Here is a 24,551-nt window from a genome sequence, read left to right as displayed (position 1 = left end):
GAGAGAGAGAGAGAGAGAGAGAGAGAGAGAGAGAGAGAGCGAGAGGACATGAAATATATATATATATATATATATATATATATATATATATATATAACATATAAGACTAACATTTATGATTTGGACTTAACATTTATATTTAGATTTAAAGTGAAGATTTAGATAAAACATTAAGATTTACCTTTAATACTTTGTTGTAATAGTCATATAGTTAAATTAATATATATATATATTAAATTAATACTTTTTTTAAATAAAAATATTGCATAAAGTTTATTTTTAGTAAAGCCTGCATAAATGTATTTATTGTGAAGTTAAATCTGACTAGTTTTTCTCACACATTTTATTTTACAAACGATACCCCATACATTGACATTCATACACTTTTACACTTTTTTTTTTTTTTCACGTGTTAAACTTAGAATATATCTTGATTTAAGAGCCTGGAGTGTTTATTGACTTTCAGCACCACTGTAGTTTCTAACCAACAAGATAAAAAAAGAGCTTCACATAACACAGTATCCTGTATACACATGACCAAAGGGAGATGGAGAAACCAGTGCAGCCCATCCGTCTCATTTGCCCTCTTGCTGTGCTCTCATTGGTCGGTGCTGTTGCCTAGGAGACGCCCCTCCTCCAGTGCAGCATCAGTGAGTTTGAGATGCTCTTTAAGTGCATTGATGTCTCTCTCACTGCGGCCCCGTAATTCAGTCAGCTCCACATACACCTGTTTATAGCGCTCGCTCAAAGCTTCATTCTCCTACAGGCAGAGAAACACTGTTACTACACTCATAAACAATCAATACACTGATTATTCATGTCTAAGCATCACCATAAAGCTTTTCATATATATTAATACTGAAGTTGGTTTTATTTAATTTACACTACTGTTCAAAATTTGGGGTTGATAAGATTTAAAAAAATAAAACAAAAATATAGTAATACTGTGAAATATTATTGCAATTTAAGAGAACTGCTTTCTATTTAAATTTATTTTAAAATGTAATTTATTCCTTTGTATTTTCAGCATCATTTCTTCAGTCTTCAGTGTCACAGGATCCTTCAGAAATCACTCTAATATACTGAAAACAGTTTTGAGGAAACCGTGAATCTTGATACTGATGAATATTACTTTCAAAAGAACTGCATTTGTTTGAAATGTAAATCTTTTGTCACATTATAAATCTCTTTGCTGTCACTTTTGATCAATTTAATGTATCCTTGCTGAATAAAAGTATTAATAAAAAATAAAAAAAATTTACTGATCCCAAACGGATTAGGTTAGACCACGTACACTTTTTGACAGTAAGACAGGGAACATGTATAAAGTGAATAGTATTCATTTAGATTTTGTCACACAAACGTTGTACCTTAGTAAGAGTTTGGACCTGTTTCCTGAGACAGCTGATCTCCTTGTGTAGAAACTCCACCTCGCTCTCCTTCACCTTCAGTAACATCTACAGACGGACAGGGACATGTCAGCAATACTCCATTAAAAACTACTTTAATAACATTTTGATTCAATTCTGATACAATTACTCATCCATGTTTTGACCACATTATAATGAACAAACTACATACTATTTGTTTTTGCAAAATCTCATTTGTCATACCATGGAATATTTAAATTATGTGCAAAAAAAGCTGAAGGATTATTCAAATTGGTGAAAATGAACCAGTGTCCAGTCGTAGGACCTAAAATATGCTTTCCTTCATAACTGGAAGGGAAAAAAAACTAGATTATTAACACCCGCACTAGTGTCATTATAAATAATGTATAAACCACCCACACAAATGGACAAAGACAACAAATGACTGTTCATTTAAGAAGTAAATCAATGAATGTAAAACACCTAACATATTGACAGATATTTGCTGGAGTGTGTTCACGCTGGAGATCAGTAGATGGCAGTGTTTGTCTACAGAAACCAATCACTCACGTCACATGCCCCGCCCCCGATGACGTCACCAGCATCCCTCGTCGAAAACTTCACAATATATAGCTGTGTAATTATACTTCATCCAAATTTGTGGATTTTGTTCAGATTAACCAGACAAAATGTTTCATTTTAAGACCTATCAAGGTATTTTAAACACAGAGATCTGGGGAACATGTCAAGATGTCTTCATATATTATGAATCGAAAATGATTTCTGTAAACTTTATGTTGAATCCTATTATTTTATATGACGGATTTCATATACATAAAAGTAAAAGTGTAATTCTAAAACATGTTTTAAAGTTTATTGATTCTCTTATATGTACTGATAACAAAAAATCTAAATATACAATTATATTTGCTGAAAAGCTAACTGAATGTAATATCTAGTAATTACTGTCTCCTTTTTTCTCTCGTTCGTGCAGTCTTCAGTGTCACATGATCCTTCAGATATCATTCTAATATGATACACTCATTGTTTTTCTCCTTAAATGAACAGTCATTTGTTGTATTTGTCCATTTGTGTGGGTGGTTTATAAATTATTTATAATGACACTAGTGCGGGTGTTAATAATCCATTTGAACCATAGTGTATATTTTTGGGTGCTTGCAAGATGACTGACTGAGCATCAGATTACATTTTATCTTGTATGTATTAATACATCTCTCTGAATCTTCATGAAATAATGGCAGGCATTTTTATTTCATGTATAGGTCAAAGGTCACAGCTTTACCTCTAGTTCGGAGGTGCTCCTTTCGTAGCTGCCGAGGGAAACCACTCCTGACCTCTGACCTGTGATGAAGGATCGCATGAGACTTATCTCCTCCGTCAGACGATCCTGCAGTTCCTGTAAGAACAGGAAATGTGATTTTGACACGTCCAAACTGAAAACCACAAACACGCTCATTCACACATGGACAAAGAGGTCATTATTTGTCTTCACGCTGATCTGAAACCCATTTTGTAGCATTTGTGTAGTGGCAATAATCCTGATTAGTATTAGTAATCCAGTCCTGGGTGAGTAAACAAAACTCAGTCACTCTTCTGAGAACTAATGAAACAGGATGCTGTCTGTTGAGACATTACTGTGCAGACACTGACATCCTTATCTGTTTCACCTCTGACTCACGGATGTGTGTGTGTTGTAATTTTAAAGGTGCTGCGAGTTAGATTTCAATATCTGACATGAGGATTAAATGTGCTGTTTCCGAATGATTGCATTTATGAAATTAGTGCACATGAACTTCACCATAATTACTAGTGGGAAAATTTCTGTAAGCTTCTTTTCACGTTAGGAACATAATTTATTCAGCAAGGATGCATTGAGTTGATCAAAGGATACAGTAAAACTTTTCATAATGTTACTAAAGTTTTCTATTTCAAATAAATGCTGTCCCTTTGAACATTTACTATTCAAATAATCCTGAAAAAATATAATATATATAATCAAATTAAACATTAAATCAGCATATTAGAATGATTTCTGAAAGATCATGTGACAGTGAATAATGAAGTAATGATGCAAAAAATTCAGATTGACTGCAGAAATAAAATACATTTTACAACATACTCGCATAGAAAACTATGTTAATTAAATTGTAAAAATATATTTAGCTTTTTCACTATTTTTCCTGTATTCTTGACTGAATAAAAGCCTTGGTGAACAGAACAGGCCATATTCAAACATATTAAAAATCTTACAGGCCCCAAACCTTTGAACATACATTTCCCATAATTCTTTGTGGCAGGATACGACTAACAAAACATCAGTTTCACATCTAATGCTTTATGTCACACTAGAAGTAAAAAAGCTTTGTGTCTTTGTCAAAAAGTCAAAAAACTAAACAACCGAATCACATTCTGATTTCCTTATATCCGTTGACATCCCAGCAGAACTTCAATCACTGTTTTTTATTCCCGTTAGACTCAGAGCCAGGGTGCATACACACAAGTGTGTATCATACATTATTTCATTGGTGAATCTGTAATTCATGGACTCTACTTCATGTCTACCTGGTTCTCTTGCCGGAGCTGCTCCATCTCTCTCTCCTTCTGTCGGACCTCTCCGTTCCTCTCTTCGGTGTTGCTCTGGATGCGGTTGAGCTCCACGCACTGCTGGGAATATCGCTCTGACAGACCGTCCAACTCGTGCTGCAGAGCGAGCGACTCCCACCTGATACACACACAAGAGCATGCATTGATTAACCGATTGGTTAATCTCTCCGTGGGGGTCTTGTCAATTACCCCTGCCACTTCTCAGAGTAAATGACGCTCTTGTGTTGTGATTCTGTGAGCCGTGAGAAAATCAAAATCGTACAAAATCTTTACTCATTTTTAAAGTAAACGTAAGATTTGTCTTTACTGTTGTTTGATAGTCCATAGATCCTGGATATCTTATTTTGCTCATGATTATCTTGCTGCATGTATTGTGTATGAATTGTCTAGATGTGTACGTACAGCTGTTGTCTGACGGAGGGGTCTGTGGTCTCTCCTCCGTGAGCCTTCAGCTTCTCAATCTCCTCCTGATGAGCTTTCCTCAGAGCCTCCATCGCTGCAGGGTGAAGATGAGACGTGTGACCACAAGCTTAGTACTTAAAATGATGGAGAAAAGTCACCTGGCCATATTTCAAAATCAGTGTTACTTTAGTATCACTGATATACATGCACGGTTTTTCTTAATATGTTGAATTACATAGAAGAATTCGGTTTTGTTTCACTAGGATTTTATTGTTTTTAAATTTTTATCATTTGTGTTTTTTTTTAAACAAGTCTATATATTGGTAGTTCATATTAATTTGTATTTATTAGTTTTCAAGTTGATGGTGAAATGTACACACACGTTCAAGTCTTTTATATATATTTTATTATAAAGCTGATTGGTTGAGCCAAGTTCAAAGCTGTTTTACAAACATTCACCTTTGTTTACTTCTGCAACCACTTTGATGGAAGCACAACTGTTTCTGAGGAACTACATTGTTTGGAGGAAGAATAATGTTTTTATTAACATTATTACACTTCATTTGCTTTATTTTTGTCGCCCCTTAGCCGTTATAAATTCACAGTAAACCACGGCTTCACAGGGCTTATTGCTTTATTTCACGTCAGTTAACATTTTATTTCAAGTAGTGAAAATGTGTTATTTTAATGATTTATTTTTATTAAACAATAATTTGACTCAGCTTTAATTACTATATTTACAGTTATATAAACTGTTCACATGTTTGGGATTTTTAAAAATGTTATTCTAAAGAAGTCTCTCACGTTCAAATGGTTATATTTTTGATGAAATATACAGTAAAAACATGCGTATTTTAAAATATAATGTAATTTATTTCTGTGAATTTTCAGCATCATTCCTCTAGTCTTCAGAGTCACATGATTCTTCAGAAATCACTCTCATATACTGATTTGATGCTCAAGAAACATCTCAGATTATCATCAGTGTTAAAAACAGTTGTGCTGCTTCACATTTTTGTGGAAAACATAAATCTGTTCAAAGTTCAAAGTTCAAAAGAACAGAATATATTTGAAACTGAAATCTTTTCTAACATCATGAATGACTTTCCTGCCACCTTTGATCGAATGTTTCTTTCTTTAACGATTGAATGACACTGTGATGTTCTTTCCCTCTTATTTGAGCCACACTGACCTTGCACTGCGTTCTTGGCTTCCTCCTGCAGCAGTCTCTGTTTCTCTCTCTCCATCTCTCTGCGCTCTCTCTCGTGCTCGTCGTGTATCTTCTGCCGTCTCTCCCTGTGCTCTCTCTCCAGCTGCTCCAGCTTCAGAGCGCAGGGAGCATCAGGGCCACAGACACCAGCAGCAACACGGACCTGACGGAGAGCCTCGATCTGCTGCCTCAGAGACACCACCTGACCAACACACACACACACACACACAGATGATGCACATTAAATGGTCCTAGACCAAAAGGATGTCTGAAGCTAAAAACACACCTCCCCCTGAAGACCCTCATTTGTTGTTTGGGGGTTCTGGACACCAGCTGGGGACCTTTTCTCTCCGATCGGAAGCTGCTCAAAGTCTGCCCACTTGCTCTCGATGTCTGGCCCGGTCTGAGCATCAGGAACCTGCGGCCGGGACAAAATCACTGGAGTCACGACACCCTTCTTCAACTCCACCTTGTCCCAGGGGTCTTCGCCCTCCCTGTCAGAAACTCCCTCTTGGAACCACTTGGTTCGGCCCTCCAGACGTCTTTCAAGCTCTCGGTCGCGGCCCTCGCCGGCTTCCCGTCGTTTGGGTAACGGTGAGGACGTCATGCGGGGTTCATCCTGATACGGACCGCCGACATTTGACCCCGGGTCATGGGGTGTGAGAGGTGCATTCTGGGAATCAGAGTCCTCTCTGTCGCTGATGTCACTGTTGTCTGGGTGTCTGAGAACAGACAGAGATATCAACTTCCTACTTCTGAAAACAGGAACCTAAGTCAAACCTCAAACCTGCTTCAGGGAAACATCAGTAACGTTATTTACTCTAACACTAGCTTGCCCTATGCTTTTTTTAAATTCGATCTGTTTTCTTTTTATTTACTATATTATTTAAAAGCCCTTGCTATGTGTACTGTGTTTAAGCTAACTGAGACTGTCTCTTTGGATAAAAGCGCCTGCTAAATGAATAAATGTAAATGTTATTTCAGTTTATAAGCCCAAAGTCAAATCTTTCAGATGACCATAACCAATATAGGAATGATTCATGAATATTTGATATATTTTTATATAAATTATTAATGGGTGAATAATATATGAAAAAAAGTCATGTTTCAAACCAGTCAAAATCCAAAGAATTGCATTTAGCATGAAGATTTTTTTTTTTTTTTGGCAATGAGACATTATTTTTATGACAATTTCACTGTAATCCAACTATTTTATTGCTGTTTCAGCTATTTGTTTTTCTTATTTTATTTTTGTTCTATTTTAAGTTTGTTCTTAATTCTTATTATTATTATCAGTGATGATTCTCATTATATGCTCATTATTGTAATGTTATAGTTGCATTATTGCAAATGCAACTATTGTATCTTATCAAATATGCTTAATTGTCATTAAAAACACTTTATGGACTGAAAACTAGGTTCATCTCTTCTCTCAAAAGACAAAACATTATCTTTTTTTTCTTGACAGTTTCTGAAATCTTACAGAAAAAAATAATTAATCATGACATCATTATCAATATTTTTTTTTTTTGAATAAACATTTACTCTAAATACCATGAAAACATCTTACATAAAATGTTATTTAAAATATTTAACAATTGTATTTAGCACAAATATTAAGCTTTGTTATATTAATAAGAAAAGCTTTATGAACATAATTTTAAGAACATTAAGATATTTTTGCATTATTGTCACTGCAATCCAGCTATTTTACTATAAATTTGAAATGTTAATTTTCACTATAAGCACATTATTGTAATTCTATACAATATGGATATCAAATAGCAGTTAAACATGCATTAATGCATTATAGCAAATACTTCTACTGTGAATTATAAAATATGTTGAAATGTAATGAAAGTAAAACATGAATGGTCCTAAAAACGTTGTCATGTCTCAAAATAATTTTTGACAGTTTTCATGAAATCCGCCCGTGTCTGATTCTCTGCGTTTATTTCTTCAGCTCTGTCCTACCGGATGCTTTCAGCCGAATCCCTGAACGATATTCTCCTCCTGAGTGTGTCGATCCAGTTCCTCCTGATCCTGGAGGTCATCGCTGACAGGGTCACCAGTCCATGACGCATCTGCAGATCAATCACAGAGGTCTGACACATAGGAATATTCTTACTTTTGTCCAATGAGTGGTCCTCTTAACTTCTGTGACACCTTCTTACATGCAGTTGAAGTCCATAGTTTTTATCGGCATCGAATTCCTCCACTCGCAGACAGTGACGTAAATAAATCTCCCCATCTGCCTCATCTCTCTATCAGGGCGGAAAAACGCAGAATTCAAGATAGTGTCGTTAAATAAGATCATGCTTTCAGATACTATTTGACAAATTTATTCCAAAATGTATTGCATGTTTTCCACATGACATATCTGTAGAGTCCTTAGATAATATTTAATTTGCAAGTCAATGTCAGTGGTTCTCGCTCACCTCTTCAGCCACAGAGTCTCTATAGTATCTCAATCCTGAATCAGAGATCACGAACCAGTGCTTCCTCCACTACAAACAAAAACAAGTACTCATAGTTGTTTGTGCATTTCCACAAAGCAGTACTACCGCACAATAATCAAAGCCTTGACTATTTTTCTAGCTCCTTGAACAAGATTTCAGGCAAAATCAAGGGAAATATAAAAAATAAAATTATGCCAACTTCCTTATAACAGCCATAGACATGCAATAGATCAAGTTCAACAGAAGCAGACCTGTACCTCTTCATCTTCATCCAGCATATACATCCATCCCTTTTTACAGAGCGGAAGATCAAGCTTTTAGGAAACAGAATCAGTTGCGTTAAAACAAGTGCATGCATAAGGAATTCAATACAGTACAAATCTTTCAAGAGCAACTGTATGACATTTAAGAGCTCACACAAACACACACAGTTTACGCAAGTAATTCAACAAACACACACATTTCAATGACTTACCGACATGGGTGTCCGGTTATAGCAGGCATGAAATAGGAAAGAATCTGCTTTAGTTGCTCAATTCACGCAAGTACGAAGTGTCACAGAAACGCTTATCCGCACGAGTAGTGCATTTAATAAATATAATTTCGCGCTCATTTAAGAAAATGTTGCATTAAACATAAATAGAACGTGTACGAAAACTTTAAATTATCCGCGCGTGACTAGGCGAGCATCTCCAACAGACGGTCACGTGACAAGACGCTTCCGCGAAGAAGGAGCTCGCGGTTTGACACATCAACAAACTGACCTGTACAGCTCCTCTCAGCATAGTTTAAGCGTCAAATCCACTCACAGCTTAACTAAAATCTTTATATCTAGCGCTAAATATAACGTACTCGCTGTGTAGGAGGTCTTCTGCGAACACAAACACCTGCCTCTGAGCTAGAAACCGAACACCTCAGCGTTGGTCAACTAGAAATGAGTGTAACTTTAGGAGACTTTACCTGCATCTGAGGGGGCTCTTCTGGACTTTTGTGCTTCCCGTTTACCATCCGAACGCTTTCTCCATTTTTGCTGCACCTCTGAGAACATATTCAGAGAGATACGAAGATATTTTTAAGCGTGTTATTTTTTTAAATGGTGTTTCAAGAAAATATTGCAAGCTGTCAGTGTTGGGGAGTAACACTAGTTGCATGTAACTCATTTACGTAACTTAATTATTTAAAAATAAATTTAACTGTAATCTGTTACAGAACTGAGAAAAATCGTGTAATTAAATTAGTTAGTTATAAAAATGTTAATGATCACAAAAGGGGTTGCATCTGACTTTTGCAGATTTTTATTGATATATTTAATAAATTGCATTGATTGCTCTAGTCTAAAGTATGAGACACCAATATTTCAGGAGGACTTGACTTGGGTTTATGTATATGCTTTATTTTCTAAGATTGACTATCTGTATTTAACCTTAAAACGATCTCAAAGTAAAAAGAATGCAGCTACTTTGTTCTGAGTGGATGCTAGGAGGTCACATACACATCAAAACATCAAAATAATAAGATGCTTTCAGTGGAAATCAATGGGATTTTTCATCTTGCCTATTTTATCATCTGTCCGAATATGTGCCATTTTTATGCCACTTATTTATTTTTTGCCTCCACAGATTCAGAAGGATAGATGACAGGTGAGATGACATCAGTCAGAAAGGGAAGTAGTGTGTGAAACTGTGATCTCAGGCACCTGTGAATGGCCTGATGCAGTGCTGTTGGTTTTTGACGACCCTCCCATTTCTTTGTCTGGACGTCTCCGTTCTTTCTCTCTGCGGTCTCTTCCTCTCTCTCTTTCTCTTCCTCTGCCTCGCTCTTCTGAAACCTCACGCTCATGGTCATATCTCCCATCCCCATAGCTTTAAACACAGATAGGAGAAGCAGAATTTACTGACAGGGTTTCCTCTCTCACACACTCACTTTGCCACTGAAATGATGCCAGTGCTTTGATGGGGGTTCTGTGATCCTTATATGAACCAGACTATATTTTGACTAGAGAGCTAAAAGATGATGTAATGAAGGGGTTTGTGGGTTTGAAGTGGATGCTACTATAATTTTAATATGGATAAAAAAAAAGTAAAACTTTTTTTTTTTTTTAGGAAAACAGTCAATCCTCAGAGAATCATCATATCTGGTGATTCATCCAAAAGTTTGAAAACCTGTGGAAGTGTCCAACTTTATTTTTATTTTTTAAGCTAAGTTTTTAGACCTTATTTTAAAATCCAGTAATTTGAATGGCCAAACTTCTACCAAAACCTATGTAATGGTCACAGGTTATTTATGATCTCTGACCTGTGCTGATTGTCTCTGCGTGGGCTCTGGCTCTGCGGTCTCCTCCTCACTATTACTGCTTCCTCTTCCTCAGGGTACAGCTTCGATCGGGGGATATCGGCTATGATCACGTAGTCCTCAATGGTCATCTCTGGCACTGCGGGTTGGCTGGAAGACCTGGTGTTCTCCGAGAGGATTAGCGCCTCCAAACCCCGCCTGATGTTGCTTCTGCTCCGATCATTGACCGGCTTGTCCGTCTCTGATATTGAGGCTTGGGATTTGGGCAAATCGGGGGATGGAACCTGATTCCGGCTCCGCCTTGATTGGGAGATGTTTGGTGTTGATGCAGGTGAGGCGGGGCTTAGAGGGGAGTGGGTGGGGCTTAGCGACTGGCGGGAATCAGATCTGGATTGTTTGTCCGAGGTGTCGGAGTAGCCGCCATGCCTGCGGCTTTTGTTTTTCGAAGTACCGTTTTTTAGTATACCATGTTCATCATAAACTTGATAAGGCGTTGATGCACCATGGCTGTTAGATCCACTGTTGTAGCCACTATTTCGACTGCCGCGGCTTGTTTTGTCATCACGATAGCCCCGTTTAGGAGAGAAATCCCGACTGTTGTATCCAGTATTGCACGCCTCACTCTTTCGACTGCTGCGACCACTGTGTTTGCGTTGATTATAATCGCCATCGATTTCCACATCAGAATGTCTTTTCGACCAGCCGTTCCTTTCTTCTGAGACATCTGACTCTGCCGAACTCGCAATTGATTTGAGATTCTTATAAAGCTTTTCAGAATCCAAGCTGTGTCCGTAGGAGCTTTGGGAGGGGCTTCTTTTGTGGGCGGGGCTAAAGGACTCTCCATATTTATTCGTACCTGAGCTTCGCGAGGGGGACGTGGTGCGCGTGACCACCGAATCTCGTCTACGTGATGGAGTGCATTTTCCAGAAGCCTGTCGAGAGGACGTGTGGGACGTCCGGTGTCCGGTGGAACCTCGGCGATGGGGCGAACTGCGAGATTCCCCTCGCCTCTGCGGTGAAACGTTCGTGGATCTCGGGCTGCCGGAACGAGGGCTTGCACGGGATTGGCTGTCCCCGCGTCTGAAATTTGAATAGGACATGTGTCGCTGGGGGGAGAGGCCACTCGTTGCCTCGTTGCTGAGATTGTCAGAGCGCCTCCTATAGGACGGGAGACCCAGGTCGGGGTTTCGGTAGGGGATTGTGGCTTTGCGCTCAGGACTGTGATTGGCTGGAAGAGGGTGACCCCTCTCGAAATAGCGCACGGGAGCTGAAGAACTGCCATCTTCCGGCTCCCTGTCCCGTGAGAGGAAGCGATTAGCCCTTTTAAAAATGGCGCGGCCGTTGCTTTGTTCTGTTTCTCTTCTAGTCTCTGTTTGAGGAAGACATGGCATTGATACTGTGCTGATGCATACAATTATTGAAATAAATGAATAATTAAATGATTAAAGAATTAACATTTTGGTAAAACTTAAGGATAGGGACCAGTTCTCTCTATTAAATAGTTGCATGCCTATTAAAAACATATTGGCTGTTCATTCTGCATGATCATATTCTACATTTCTACTTCTACCCAATACTAGAGTCCTATGTTTTCTTAGATGCGGAAAACATGGACGGAATCACAGTATCTAGTCATTAAAATTACATTTTTACGAAACCATATTTGGAAATATAAAGTGAAAACTGACATTCAAATGCTTTTTTTATGCATATAATCTGTTTACTATATAAAGATCTAATTTATTTACATTACAAGCTGTCGGAATTTCCTCTAACTTTTTGGCCATATTAATATCACTGACTACACCAAGTTACATATTTTGCTCAGTTTGAGACTTTTTTTAATTATTTCATATGTAAGGGTTAAATCTCACCTGTGTGTTGGCTGACACTTTCTCTTCTGCTCAGGCTGATGCTTCCTCGTCTGCTTGTGTTGGCGCTCCCTCTTCTGCTCTGCATTTCTATTACAGAGCGACTTTCTGAGCGCTGAAGTGCCGGTTCCAGTCGAGTCATGCTTTAGGTCTCTTAGTTTAGTAATAGCTGTTCCTTTAGTTTGCAGATGAGTTCTTCAGGTCCACTCTTTGTTCTACAGCTGTTACTTGTGCTGCACATAAAACAGATTATTCCGTTATAAATCAAAAATCATCAGATTATTCTGCCGGATATTTCTTAAATTTTGCTTGGCACGGATATATATATATTTTTTTTTATTATTATTGTTATCTGTGGACTTATGTGATGGCCTATGATTTGACCTGCCATGCCATATCACACGAGTGAAGGGGGAAAAAACTTAATTTCTATATATTTTTTTAGTTTTAATATTGTTTGTTTTATTTTCTAATTACAAAGTATAGAACATAAATTAATTTAATTTTTAAGATTTTATTTGTTAAATATTTTGTTAAATATTATTATAGTTTTTTGTATCTTTCATTTTAATTATAGTTAAAATTTTAGTCATTTTGTTGTGTTTAAAATTTTAATTATTTCTTTTTAAGTTTTCTATATTTTTGTGTTTATGTATTTGTATTTGTATTTGTTTTATTTATTCAGTCGACTTAAACAGCAATTTAAGTTTAACAAAAAAAAAAAAAACATAAAAAAAAGAAATATCACTGCCTAGATAACTATAATAATAGTTTGGGCAACTCTGGTTTAGGTAATTTTTCCCCATTGGTCTGATTGTACTTTGCATCTAAATCATGTGTTTGTTTGCTTTTTTTTGTGTGTGTGTGTGTGTGTTTTAGGTTGTGCTGTATAGACAGGAGAAACTGTATTGCCCTGTCCATCTTTTATTTTGAATGTGGTGACACTTTATTTCAAGGTCCAATTCTGGCTATTAACAAACCATTAACTACAACTTTTGCCTCAATAAACTTCTAATTTGCTGTTTATTAGTAGTTAATAAGGTAGTTGTTAAATTTAGGTATTGAGTAGGATTAGGAATGCAGAATATGGTCATGCAGAATATGTGCTTTATAAGTAATAATAAACATCCAATGTGTTAATAACAGGCACGCTAATAAGCAACTAGTTAACAGTGAGAACTGGTTCCTAAACAACTCATCAATGCACTCACTGGATCGACGCACACTGTCATGTTAAGACACAAAGTAGCGAAGAGCAAATTGACATCTCAGCGGCTGCTTGTTCAGGACGCATCACCTTAACTTCCCTGATTGGCCGATTGTGACTGAATCCAAGCGCTCTTGAATAATTTACGTCTCTGAGGTGAAGGTAGAGACTTTTAACTCCTAAATACGGCGATAAGTGCAATCTTAGCAGGATCTGTACCAGAAACAGGATATTTTAGTGTAGCTTGTGAGTTAAACAAGTTCCTCGAGGCTTAAAGGTTAGATGGTTTTTATGCCAGAGCTCAAGCAACTAATCAAGCAATGTTAGATTTTACAGTAACTCAGTTTAACATCTACATACAGTACTTGTTGTTTGAGGCATGAGCTTACAGCACTGACATGCAATGTGATCAAGAAATTTAACACAAGATGAAAGTAACCAGCATTGATGGAATAGAATCAAATAAAACACTCCACACAAACCTTCTCAATGCTTCCCTTGTCAGCGTCTTGTATCTCTTCTTCTTCTCCCCATCTCCGTGGCGTTCCTCCTCTGGCTCTTTCCTTCATTATTTTAGGAGCGGCAGGTGTAACTCAAGCTAGACTCTGCCTCTCCTCATGACTATTTCATCACACCTGCTCTGTCCCTGTTGCACCCGAGTCTGCTTCCTTGTTCTCCTGTTCCCAGTTCACATGTTCTTCTTCTCGTCTTCTGTGTTCCTCGGTTAATTCCAGCTCTGGCCTTTGTTCTTCTCTGGTTAGTTTTTCACTCTGCTGCTAACGGCGTATAAGTAACCAGCACCGGTGGATGTGAGCTCTCGCAGCACAGTTGGACGTGACTGATGACTTTACAATTCGAGTGTGCTGCTGTTTCGTATTTTATCATCATGTTGTGCTGGAATATAGTGTTACCGTCTGATCCCTGAGGACTCCACATGATCAGCTCATTAAAATGCAACAGGATCACAGAGCAAGCCTCTTATTCCCCTCTTTGTTTTCCGTGAAGTCACACTGATGGCAGCTCAAGCTCTGGTGCTAATTGAAGTGCAGAATGCTTGGCCAGCTTGATCTTGGGTTGCACTTGGCAGAGGCCGTCTGATGAATGCAATGTTACCATTGGGACATCATTTTAATCTAAAAGGCCACACTCAAATTTACTCTTTAGGAACCAAACGTTCAATCGTTTCATTTGGATGCACACTTTCTAAAGTGGATGTGAGTGGTGTTCGTCCATACTAAACACCACCGTGATTCTGAAATGTTTTGGGTGGTTGCTTTGCTATGAGGTTGCTAGTTTTAGGGATTTTGAAAACACTTTAAATATAAGTATGAGGTGTTGTAATAGTGAGGCTGCTCATGAGGTAAAGAAAGTGTCAGGAATAGTGTAAAATAAAGCTTTTATTGATCGATCTCAGGATGAATGTCTAAATCAAGTAAAGTACTTTATAGCACTGTGCGAAGTAGTTATTGCGAAATATCAGAAGACCAAAAGATGTGAGCTAAAGGGTCTCCATTGTGTCTCTCCTTCATGGCCATGTGGGGTCTAGCTGGTGTTTTCTGCCTGCAGGACACTTTGACACAGAAGGACAGACAACATCTGTCGTTCTTTGCCCCCTCCCTTTCCCCCCATTCACAGGCACACACTGCCTCTCCCAAATGGTGCGCTTTTGTATCGGCTATTGTTCCCCACTACATTGTGTGACTCTGCCTGTTCCCCAGAGCTCCATTGATGAGTGTTGTAAGAGACCTCAGCCAGAACTCCTCTGAACTTCTTAATATTTAGCTCAACTAAAGACATTTTGTTCTCTCATGCAAACTTTCTCTAGAATAGCAAGAGGAAAAACTTATTGCGTTTGTTTTTTGTTGTTGTTGTTTTGGTGATGTGTGTTTGAAATCAAGTCAAGGCTTTCCCGCCAAAAACACCTGCCAAATAGTTTCATCCAGTTAGGAAATGTGCCAACTAGTTCAGGGTTTTTTCCCCCTTCCCAAAGCCTTAAATTTCTCTCTCTAGTCTGGTTTGAAAACTTGTAAACATCCTGCAGCTATTTGACGACATTTCTCAAAGGCCCTTCTCTTGAGCGATGCACCCGCGAAAGGCAGAATGTGGGGTAAAGCCATGAATAGCCCAGTATGGGGTGACCGAGAGGCCAGAGCAGATGTTAATGATTAGCTTCGTTCTCATCCCTATAAAGAACCCGCATCCCAATCTACTCCCCATTTTCTAAAGAACCATTTCCAACCCTTACAGAGTGGCACACATTGAAGTCATAAATCCAACACAGAGAAACAACGTGAACCACCACAAAAGAGGCTCCAATTTAGCAGCGTCTCATAACACTTTAAAGGTTTTGCAATTTGTTTTTGGTGGTTTGTGTGGTTTATTATTTTGTATTTTCTTTAAGCTAAAAATGTAAGAATTGTGTCAGCTTTCAAATATGAATGTAAAGATGCTCTATTTTAAGACCAATACATTTGAAACAGAAGTGTGTGTTGGAGTTACAAAAACAACAAAATACCTTCGATAGTTCATAATCTTTATTTGGAAAAATAATTTAAGCTAAAACTTCATTTAGAGAAAGTAAATCAAACAAAAGCCTGTTAATGAAAACAATAGCATTAATAACATTTTTTACAATCCTTCTTTAAATAACTTTTTCTCAAAACATCCCAGCAACCCGAAGTGCCTTTGCAAGTAACAGGAACAACTTAGGAACAACGCAAACTTAAATAATCTTAAAAACATTACAGATATTTAGAAACACAACTTAAATAAAAATAAATTAACTTAAATCATACAACTCTTGTTATAAAAAAACAAAACAAAAACATACAAACAAGGATATTATTCGTCATCAACAACGCAAACTTTTTACGTCAAAAAAACAAATTACATACATTTTCTAAACCATAATGCAAAAAAGCGGAGGCTTGGAAGACTGAGGTTTTTTTTTATTTTTTTTTTATGAGCACTTACACATAGATTCCACTGGTCATGTGACAGGATATGACATCATGTGACACTTTAATCCAGTGCAAGACAGGCCAGTATGGCTGAACATCCACCGTTTTGATGTAGTCCCTTGTACACTGACTTGTGGGGCCAGCAAATGTTGCCAAAATATTGCTAAAATGTTATCACAACTTCACCAAGGTGTCAAGACAGTCAATGGCAAAACAATTTGTGACACATTTATTTTAAACTACGTCCTTAACATCCTTAATGTTTGGTGCAGTCTCTGGGCACAGTAAAAGCCTGTGGGAATTATTGGCGGAAAACCAGCAAATGTTGCCAAAATATTGCTAAAACGTTGCCACAATGCTGACACATTATTGGACATCACATGGCAAAACACTGTGATACTTTACTTTTCTTGTATTCTCTTCTCTTTCTTTACTTCCTTCTCATGTGATGAACCCACGTTAAAAACATTTCAAAATGGACACATATTGTCCAAAACCTTTAAAATGGCTTTACAGGTAAATTTTACATCTATATTTGAAATTTTAATGACACTCCTGCCATCATTATCATTTCCACAAGTTTCCAAGCCTACAGGCCACCACTGCCTGTGCCTCGTTCAGTACAGAGAACCAGCTCATCCTGAATATCAGTTAATCAGTCTTAGTTTCTCAGCAGCAGTAGTCATGAGGTGGGACATTTCCACCAGGTTTCGAGCAGCAGCATTTTCTTAGGGAGTTCAAAATGTCTCCCATAGGACACAATGAGCATCGGCTTCCTGCAGGCGCATTACACCTGAGATGGGAAAAGACAACAAAACACCTGTTAGATGGTTCTCAGATTCGAGGTAAGAATGCTAAATGGACATTCTTTCTTTGCGTTATGTATAAAATCAACTGCATGTGACACTCACCTCAGTTGCAATTACACATTCATCTTTCTCCTCCGACATCACCATGACGGATTTGTATTTGGTGTCGACACAAGCCGACGTGGATGCCGATGCCAACGCACATGCTGACTCGGAATACAGCGAATCGGAATACTTTGATTCTGAGTACTTTGATTCGGAATACTTTGATTCTGAGTACTTTGATTCGGAATACTTTGATTCGGAATACTTTGATTCTGAGTACTTTGATTCAGAATACCTCGACTCTGAATATCTGGACTTTTCTGATGCATCACTGTAAAGAAAAAAGTGAGTAGCATGTTAGCGATGCAAGAATTTGACAGTAAATTGAGTAAACATTCAAAGGAGGAGATTGTTATCTTGGAAAAAATTACTCAAAACACAATTTTTACCTTTTCAGACGTTTCCTACGCTTCTCCTCAAATTCAGAAGAGTCCTGCAGAGATTGGCACTTTACATCCTCGCAGCTCTCGGACAACTCCTTTGCCGCCATTTCCTTCCCAGCATGCTCCAGTTTCACCTCATGCTTCGCCTCGTATTTTGCTTCATGCACCAGGTTATAGTCTGCAGGCGCATGTCGTGTCTTATAGCTCCTCTTCTCCTTCTCTGTTGTCATGCTCAGGTCGTCGTGATCACTGTGAAAATCAATCTTCTTGTTGATGTTTTTTAAAGGCGCTGCCCCGACAACACTTATGGCCAGGTCTTTGTCTCTGTGACAATTGTTTGTGAGGTTGTTGATTGTTTCATTTTCCCCATTGGCGACCTCCTCCTCCCGATCTCGTCTGCGCTGCTGAACCTTCGAGCGAACGCAAACCACCACCACAGCGCATGCGACTACCAACAACAGCACCAGCAGGACACCAGATCCCACAGCAGTCCAGGGAATGTCACCGGCTATTTGGGACGCTCTGTCAGGAAGCAAAAACTGGCAGTTCCGTCCTCCATATCCGGGAACGCAAGCGCACACGTATCGGTTGTTCCTCTCGTGGCAGGAGGCACCATTATGGCAGGGGTTGTGTTGGCAGCGGCTCACAGGTGAGCTGCAGTTTTGTCCTGTGTATCCAGGTGGGCATGTGCAGATGTAACCGCTGGCCCCTTCCTGACAAGTCCCGCCATTTTGGCAGGGATACAGCGAGCACTCATCCCCAGCACGATCACAGTTCATGCCCGTGAACCCTTCGGGACACTGGCACAAGTATGAATTCACCAGATCAACACAGCGTGCACCTGTGAGACAAAAAGGGAAGAGAATGAGATTCTGGGCCACTTTTGATCATGCTTTTTGATCAGTTCAAATCCCAAATGCAACATACCATTAGAGCATGGACTGGAGGAGCAATGGTCGATCTTTTTCTCGCAGTTGAACCCTGCGTATCCTGTGGGACACTGGCAGAAGTAACCACCATCGGGGTTGTCAGCGCAGCGTCCGCCGTTAAAGCACGGCCCGTCTGCACACGTCATAGCACTAAGCTCACAGTTGTTGCCATAAAAACCAGGTGGACAGGCACAGCTGTAGGTGTTCTCCATGTCCTATAAATGCAAAAGAAACAGGATGCTTAGGACAAGAACGAGAATGAGTGTTTTAATGCAAAAGCATTGGTTTGTACATAGTGTACAAGTCTAATTTTCATGTTGGCAAACTTACAGTGCAGCTTCCTCCATTGCGGCAGGGGTTTCCTGTGCATTCGTTGACCTCGATCTCACAGCTGGCTCCCGTGAATCCTGGCCGACAGGAACAGGTGTAGCTGCCCTGACCGGTGTTACTACAAGTGGCTCCATTCAGGCAGGGCTTATGATGTGTGCAGTAGTTTAGATCTGTAACAGAGGCGGACATATGTTGAGCACATGTGGATTAATCCGACCCAAAGCAGTGACACATGGCTGGACCGCAGCTGGACAGCTGCTGCATGCTCAAACGTCTATCCCATATCTCTCTTTCAGCCAGGCTTTCTTCTCTCTACCAAACTTCCATTTGTTGCTTAGTCTTTCAAGGCCATTTTAAATGCTGTTCTTTGATCTTTTGTGTGTCTTTTGCTCGGCTCGCTCTCTTACCTTGGTTGCAGAAGAGGCCACCCCAGCCTTCCTGGCAGTTGCATTGCCATGGTTGCTGGCAGGTTCCATGAAGGCATCCAGGGTAACGTATGCACTCATCACAGTAGCGGCCTTTAAAGCCCACTCTGCACCTGATGCACAAAATGAACAAATAGCCTGATTAGAAAATCAATCCTGAAGGTGATTTCAACAGATAATGATGCAAACATGAGATAAACATACTTGCACTCTCCAGGTTTCTCGCAGAAGCCATGCTCCTCATCGCATCCTGGGAGGCAAATTGCTGTAAGGAGGACAAAACACCTGCGTTAAGATCATGAAGGCACATTTTCTTATGTAAATCCTAACTAGGACATTTTATGTCATATGAAGAGGGAGGTGGGGTCCCTTAAACCTATTAGCGGTTTCTCTTGCTAAAAAAACTCAAATCTCCTAATCACCACTGAAGAATTTCTGCTTAACACATGACAACAATAGGGCACTCACAAACAAGGGGACCCTTCTTTCCTCCCTCTCTTCACTGTGGGTCAAAACTTTTTTTTCTCCCTCCTGTGCTCTCAATGTCTCCGGGTAGGGAAGATAAGAGTGGACAGCTGGTGTATGCGCGGCCAGCGGGCGACAGCTGCTCCATTGTCTGCGCACTCCCGGCAGCTGCCCACTTCAAACAATACTTCCCTTACGCCAGCCAATCAGCAGCCAGCCCACTCTGGGAGCGACCAATAGGACGCCAGCATGTAAATTTATGGCACGCGTGAGATTATTCCTAAAAACTTTCCTCCTCCCGACTGGAATAAATCAAGTGGTGTGTTGTGAGAGTGGGCTGTAGGAGGGAGTTTGAGTGTGGGGGGCGGGGGCATTAGTTACAAGTTGTTCGTAACCGTTAACTTAGTTTTTTTTCTTGCCTTTCCTCCCTCTCTTTTCTAAATAAGTTACATGCAATATTTTCAAATCTAGGTTGAGTTTTTCAAACCAACAACATTTTGTGGAATTTTATGCAATGTTTTCTATAGTAATATACAATATTTGAACTCACGTTCTGTGCAGTACTGGCCCTTCCATCCGGCATCGCAGATGATTTCTCCACGTTCTCCGCAGGTGAAATGACCGAATGCATCATCTCTGGGTCGGCAGAATACAGAGCATCCCTCGCCGTAGTAGTGCTCGTCACACACAAAGCGGTAGGAGTACTTGAGCTCGGTTCGACCCACGCTGTGCAGGTCCTGAGACCAGTCCTCGCCCACAGTCAAGTGCCGCTGTGTGGTCATGGTACTGATGATCCGCTCTGGGTTTTCTGTGTAGAAGATGATTTTCAGTGATGCAATTCAAAAATATTCATATAAAAAAAAAAATCTGTTATGAGACCACATACCTGTTGTCAAATCCTCTTTGGAGTCAGCATGCACTGCTTCGATGATAAGAGAAAAGGTTCCCTGCAATAGCAAAAAAACAGATTTGTCCATTAGAAAATGAGCTGAACATTGCTTCTGAATTACTTCTCAAAGTCAAAGCATCAGCACTCACCGGCCACGTGAAACCGAAATTCATCCTGATGGGATTGGTGAAAGAGCCATCCGGTAAGGTATCAGGCACTTGGAAAGAGTTGGAGCCCAGCACGGGGGTGACGGTGCCTCCGTAGGTGCAGGGCGGCTCTGGAGATGCATTGGGCTGATAATGTTTTAAACAGATGCGGAAAAAAGTCTTGCACTCGCACTGGTGGTACGGTGTGGTCAGTCCACCTTTACAGCAGTTCTTGTTGCCTTGCACACCCTTCTTGTTCAAAAACTCCTGCAACTTCAGCTCGAAGACGCCTGAGGAAGACGCCTGGAGAAGAAGTAATGTTAGTGAATTTTAGATCTAAATGTGATTGCAATTATTAGACTGCTTTAGATTCACACATGAGTGAGAAGTCAATCTTACCTGCCAGAGCAGCATGTACAGGATGGTGAAGAGCAACAGTAAGTAGCGTCCCATGATTAATAAATAATAAATAAATAAATAGGTTATTGAAAGTCTTTGAGCAACTTGGCTGCTCCCAGATCAGTCAAGGGATCCCTCGTATTAAAAGCCTTTTCTTTTCGCTGACTGATTCATTGGAAGAGCCTTGCTTTCAAAAGAGACTGAGCATGAATGCAGTTCCCTTTCATGTCAAGTGCGCACAAAGCGACAGAATCCCCAGTTCTTTCCCGCAATAAAAAAGTCGGTCCAAAACAACCAGAGAAGTCCAAAATTAAAATAAACGGACTTGTTGAATTCCGTCAGAATGATATAATCCTCAGAAGTCGGAGAAGAAAAGTTGAAAAGATGCTGGTGTGTGTATTCTTATAGTTCCTTCTTGGTCTGATTATAAACCAGGGTTCGTCACTGGTCCAACATCCCTCCTCACGTCCTTCTCACGCGGACACTGTGTGTTTGTATCTGGAGCGAGGCCGCCTGCCGCCAGTTTTATACGGGGTGCCACATGTCGGGGTAATAATATGCTAATGAACCACTACCCACAATCTGTCCCACGCTTTACAATGCGACTCCCTTGCAACCAGCCCCTACCAACCAACCTCTCCTAAACAAATCAGCGCTGCTCGTGTGTGCGTAAAAGTGACGGTCATTTACAACTTGGAAGTTTTAGACGTTAGATTATTTATCGCGTTAGAATATATTTCAATAGAAAAATACGTGATAGTTTTGTGTGGGTTTTTTTTGTCCGCTCAGGGAGTTCTAAAACGCGTGTTTTATTTGGCATAATTAAACTAATCGAAAAGTTAACTAACAGCACATTTGAGGAATACAATCTCAGTTTACTTCCCTTTTCGTTTCCTGCTTCAGGGAGTCTCCTGATTTGTGTGTAAAAAGCATTCCTCAGGCTAACACTGTGTGTGCGTCAGGCACACTCACAAAAGAATACGCATCATTTGTATGGAGGCCAAATTCTCCTCTAGCTTTCCTTTTTCCAGTATGTGTGTGTGTGTGTGTGTGCGTGTGTGTATTGAACGCGTGCAGTGAAAGAGTCCGAAGCGCGCGCGTGAGTGTGTGTCAGAGAGAGAGTGTGTGTGTGTGTGTGTGTGTGTTGCTCGCGTGGCCATCCCTGGGGCGCAGCGCTATTGTGTGCAGGCGAAATAAGTTTGCTCTCAGCTGTATGGTAATTCAAGCAGCACCTGCGCTACCGTTCTCATAATCGGGGGATCTGCGGAGCCCCACAAAAGCAAGCAAATCGCCTCCTTATCGTTCCATTCTCAGCAGCCCATTTAAATAAATATATGTTTGTTTTTCCTGGTCTTTCGAACGTCTTCGATGCCCGACTGTTGTCTTACATTAGAACCAGCTACGATTTCCCCCCCAAACCAGTATTCGTTGATTGGAGGGGGGAAGAAAGGGGGAAAAAGTGTGTGTGTGCAAAAGAAAAAAGGAGGCAGATTTGCGCGTGTGTAGTGGGAGTGGTGGTGGTGGTGGGGGGGTCGTTCATTTAAGTGCGATTTTCTTAAGCACAAAAGCTTTTTCGCCTGAGGTCCATAGTAACCAAACACAAGTGAGACAAATTACATCACTGTGTTAAGATATGCTTTGAGCTCTTTCTGTATTTCCAATCCACCAACGTTTAAATGAGCCAAATTCTGACATCATAGAATGGAAGTAAAAAAAAAATGGATTCCTAGTGAAACTTTGCTGGTTGCAGGGGGCAGGGGTGGGACATTGGGAATGTGCTGGAAGAAGAAGGCATTCCTCTTTTTCTGTTTACTCCCTGCAAGACTTAAAAGAGTCTTACTATTTTCCCCCATCACTTACATGTCTAGTAACTAGATCAAGTTATAAGTGTTATACTGTTAAATTATATAATCTAAAACACTTGAATTGCATATGCCATTAAACAATTTAATAAATAAAATATTACATTCATTTTTTTTTTTTTTTGCATTCATTCAGAACTAAAACTACCTGATGACAACACAATAGCTACATAGAAGGCCACCTGATGACTTAAAGTTTATCGAACTGGCGTCACCAGCAACTATAAAAATGCCAACAACAGTATAACAACACTACCATAATGCAGTAAACACTGATTAAACAACCAAAAATGTAACTTAAAACACACCAGCTATTTTTTTAAAATAAATAATTAGAGTAATAATAATAAGTGCAACTAAGTCAATATTTTGCCATTTTCCCCTCATAAAAACAGGTGATTTGTATTTTTTTATTTTATTTTATATATATATATATATATATATATATATATATATATATATATATATATATATATATATATATATATATATATATATTTTTTTTTTTTTTTTTTTGTGTTGTGTAGAGTATTTTTTTTCCTAGTAGTTGTAAGGTAGTTCCATAGTTCTGTAGGCTAATGCTTTTTCTTTAAATGTTTTACTGTAGTATGTTTACATAATTTTTATTAACATAATTTTTGTCATTGTTATGAGTTGTGTTGAGTTTTTTTTTTCCTTGCAGTTCAAAGGTAGTACATACTTCTGTAGGCTTCTTTAAATATATAGGCCGTGTTTGTAGTGTGTTTAGTCTGTAGTAGGTAACTCAAGCCCCTCAGCTACTATCACGACAGTGGGACTCGCTTGCTTGTTCTTGCCTTTCTTTGCGCTTTCGTTTTTCATTGATTGTGAAGCCCCTCGGGGGACAGTCACTGAAGGGGGTCTATGGTACGCCTTCAGACGCGACCAGACCCTTACACACCATCTGCCACTGACTAAACGCCTGTCTCCTCCCTCCCTCCCTCTGCCTGTGTGTGAGTGTGTGTGTGCTCACTACCCTAGGTCTAAATTGAACTAGAAGCATGCTAAAGAACCTGTAACGGTATGGGCCGGCAGGGGCCAGATGGCGCAGGCGAAGCCAGAAGTGTTGCAGTCCCAGCGGAGTTAGACAGCACATGGGCGGCCGTGGGAACCTAAGCTGGGCTCGCATCACACGGGATCGATCATATGAAGTCGTGTGGGGATCACAATTAGGGGCTATAATGTTGTTTGCGACCTATCGATCGGCAAAGGGGTTGGAGAATCTGATTTGACACGCCACGATGTGTCCTACAAAAACGCGGCTGTAGATTGGAGAAGGTAACATGGATGTTCGAGCAGGGAGAGAGAGAGGAAGAGAAAGGTGCACGCACATCAGATCACTTTTGGGGAGGGGGTCGATCATTTTTAAGGGCGTGAAATGTGCATAAAAACTAA

General features: G+C 39.7%; 2 protein-coding genes across 3 annotated transcripts; both read right to left on the bottom strand.

The window, feature by feature from the left end:
• Nucleotides 1-293: 293 nt before the first annotated feature.
• Nucleotides 294-14,466, bottom strand: LOC113097605 (TRIO and F-actin-binding protein-like). The gene is made up of 16 exons (XM_026262867.1): nucleotides 13,919-14,466; nucleotides 12,233-12,462; nucleotides 10,362-11,727; nucleotides 9,763-9,928; nucleotides 9,027-9,104; nucleotides 8,324-8,380; nucleotides 8,046-8,114; nucleotides 7,782-7,871; nucleotides 7,582-7,691; nucleotides 5,894-6,329; nucleotides 5,590-5,809; nucleotides 4,398-4,491; nucleotides 3,954-4,113; nucleotides 2,674-2,787; nucleotides 1,371-1,457; nucleotides 294-760 (listed from the first exon to the last, which is right to left on the bottom strand). Exons 2-16 carry the CDS (start codon nucleotides 12,369-12,371, stop codon nucleotides 599-601), a joined length of 3,348 nt encoding a protein of 1,115 aa, XP_026118652.1. The 5' UTR covers nucleotides 12,372-12,462; nucleotides 13,919-14,466; the 3' UTR covers nucleotides 294-598.
• Nucleotides 14,467-15,955: 1,489 nt separating this feature from the next.
• LOC113097596 (delta-like protein A) lies at nucleotides 15,956-21,774 on the bottom strand. Of its 2 annotated transcripts, none has more exons than XM_026262857.1 (11): nucleotides 21,277-21,774; nucleotides 20,881-21,180; nucleotides 20,729-20,789; nucleotides 20,393-20,650; nucleotides 19,582-19,642; nucleotides 19,360-19,490; nucleotides 18,953-19,122; nucleotides 18,621-18,837; nucleotides 17,700-18,534; nucleotides 17,308-17,581; nucleotides 15,956-17,189 (listed from the first exon to the last, which is right to left on the bottom strand). In XM_026262857.1, exons 1-11 carry the CDS (start codon nucleotides 21,328-21,330, stop codon nucleotides 17,184-17,186), a joined length of 2,367 nt encoding a protein of 788 aa, XP_026118642.1. In that variant the 5' UTR covers nucleotides 21,331-21,774; the 3' UTR covers nucleotides 15,956-17,183. The 2 variants fall into 2 exon arrangements, with proteins under 2 accessions (XP_026118642.1, XP_026118643.1); XM_026262858.1 differs by lacking the exon at nucleotides 15,956-17,189 and having other exon boundaries at nucleotides 17,327-17,430; nucleotides 17,487-17,581; nucleotides 21,277-21,345.
• Between the last annotated feature and the right edge of the window lie 2,777 nt (nucleotides 21,775-24,551).

The sequence above is a fragment of the Carassius auratus genome, unplaced genomic scaffold, assembly GCF_003368295.1.
Source record: "Carassius auratus strain Wakin unplaced genomic scaffold, ASM336829v1 scaf_tig00216332, whole genome shotgun sequence".
Classification (NCBI taxonomy): domain Eukaryota; kingdom Metazoa; phylum Chordata; class Actinopteri; order Cypriniformes; family Cyprinidae; genus Carassius; species Carassius auratus.
This window is presented reverse-complemented; position numbering and strand designations above follow the sequence as displayed.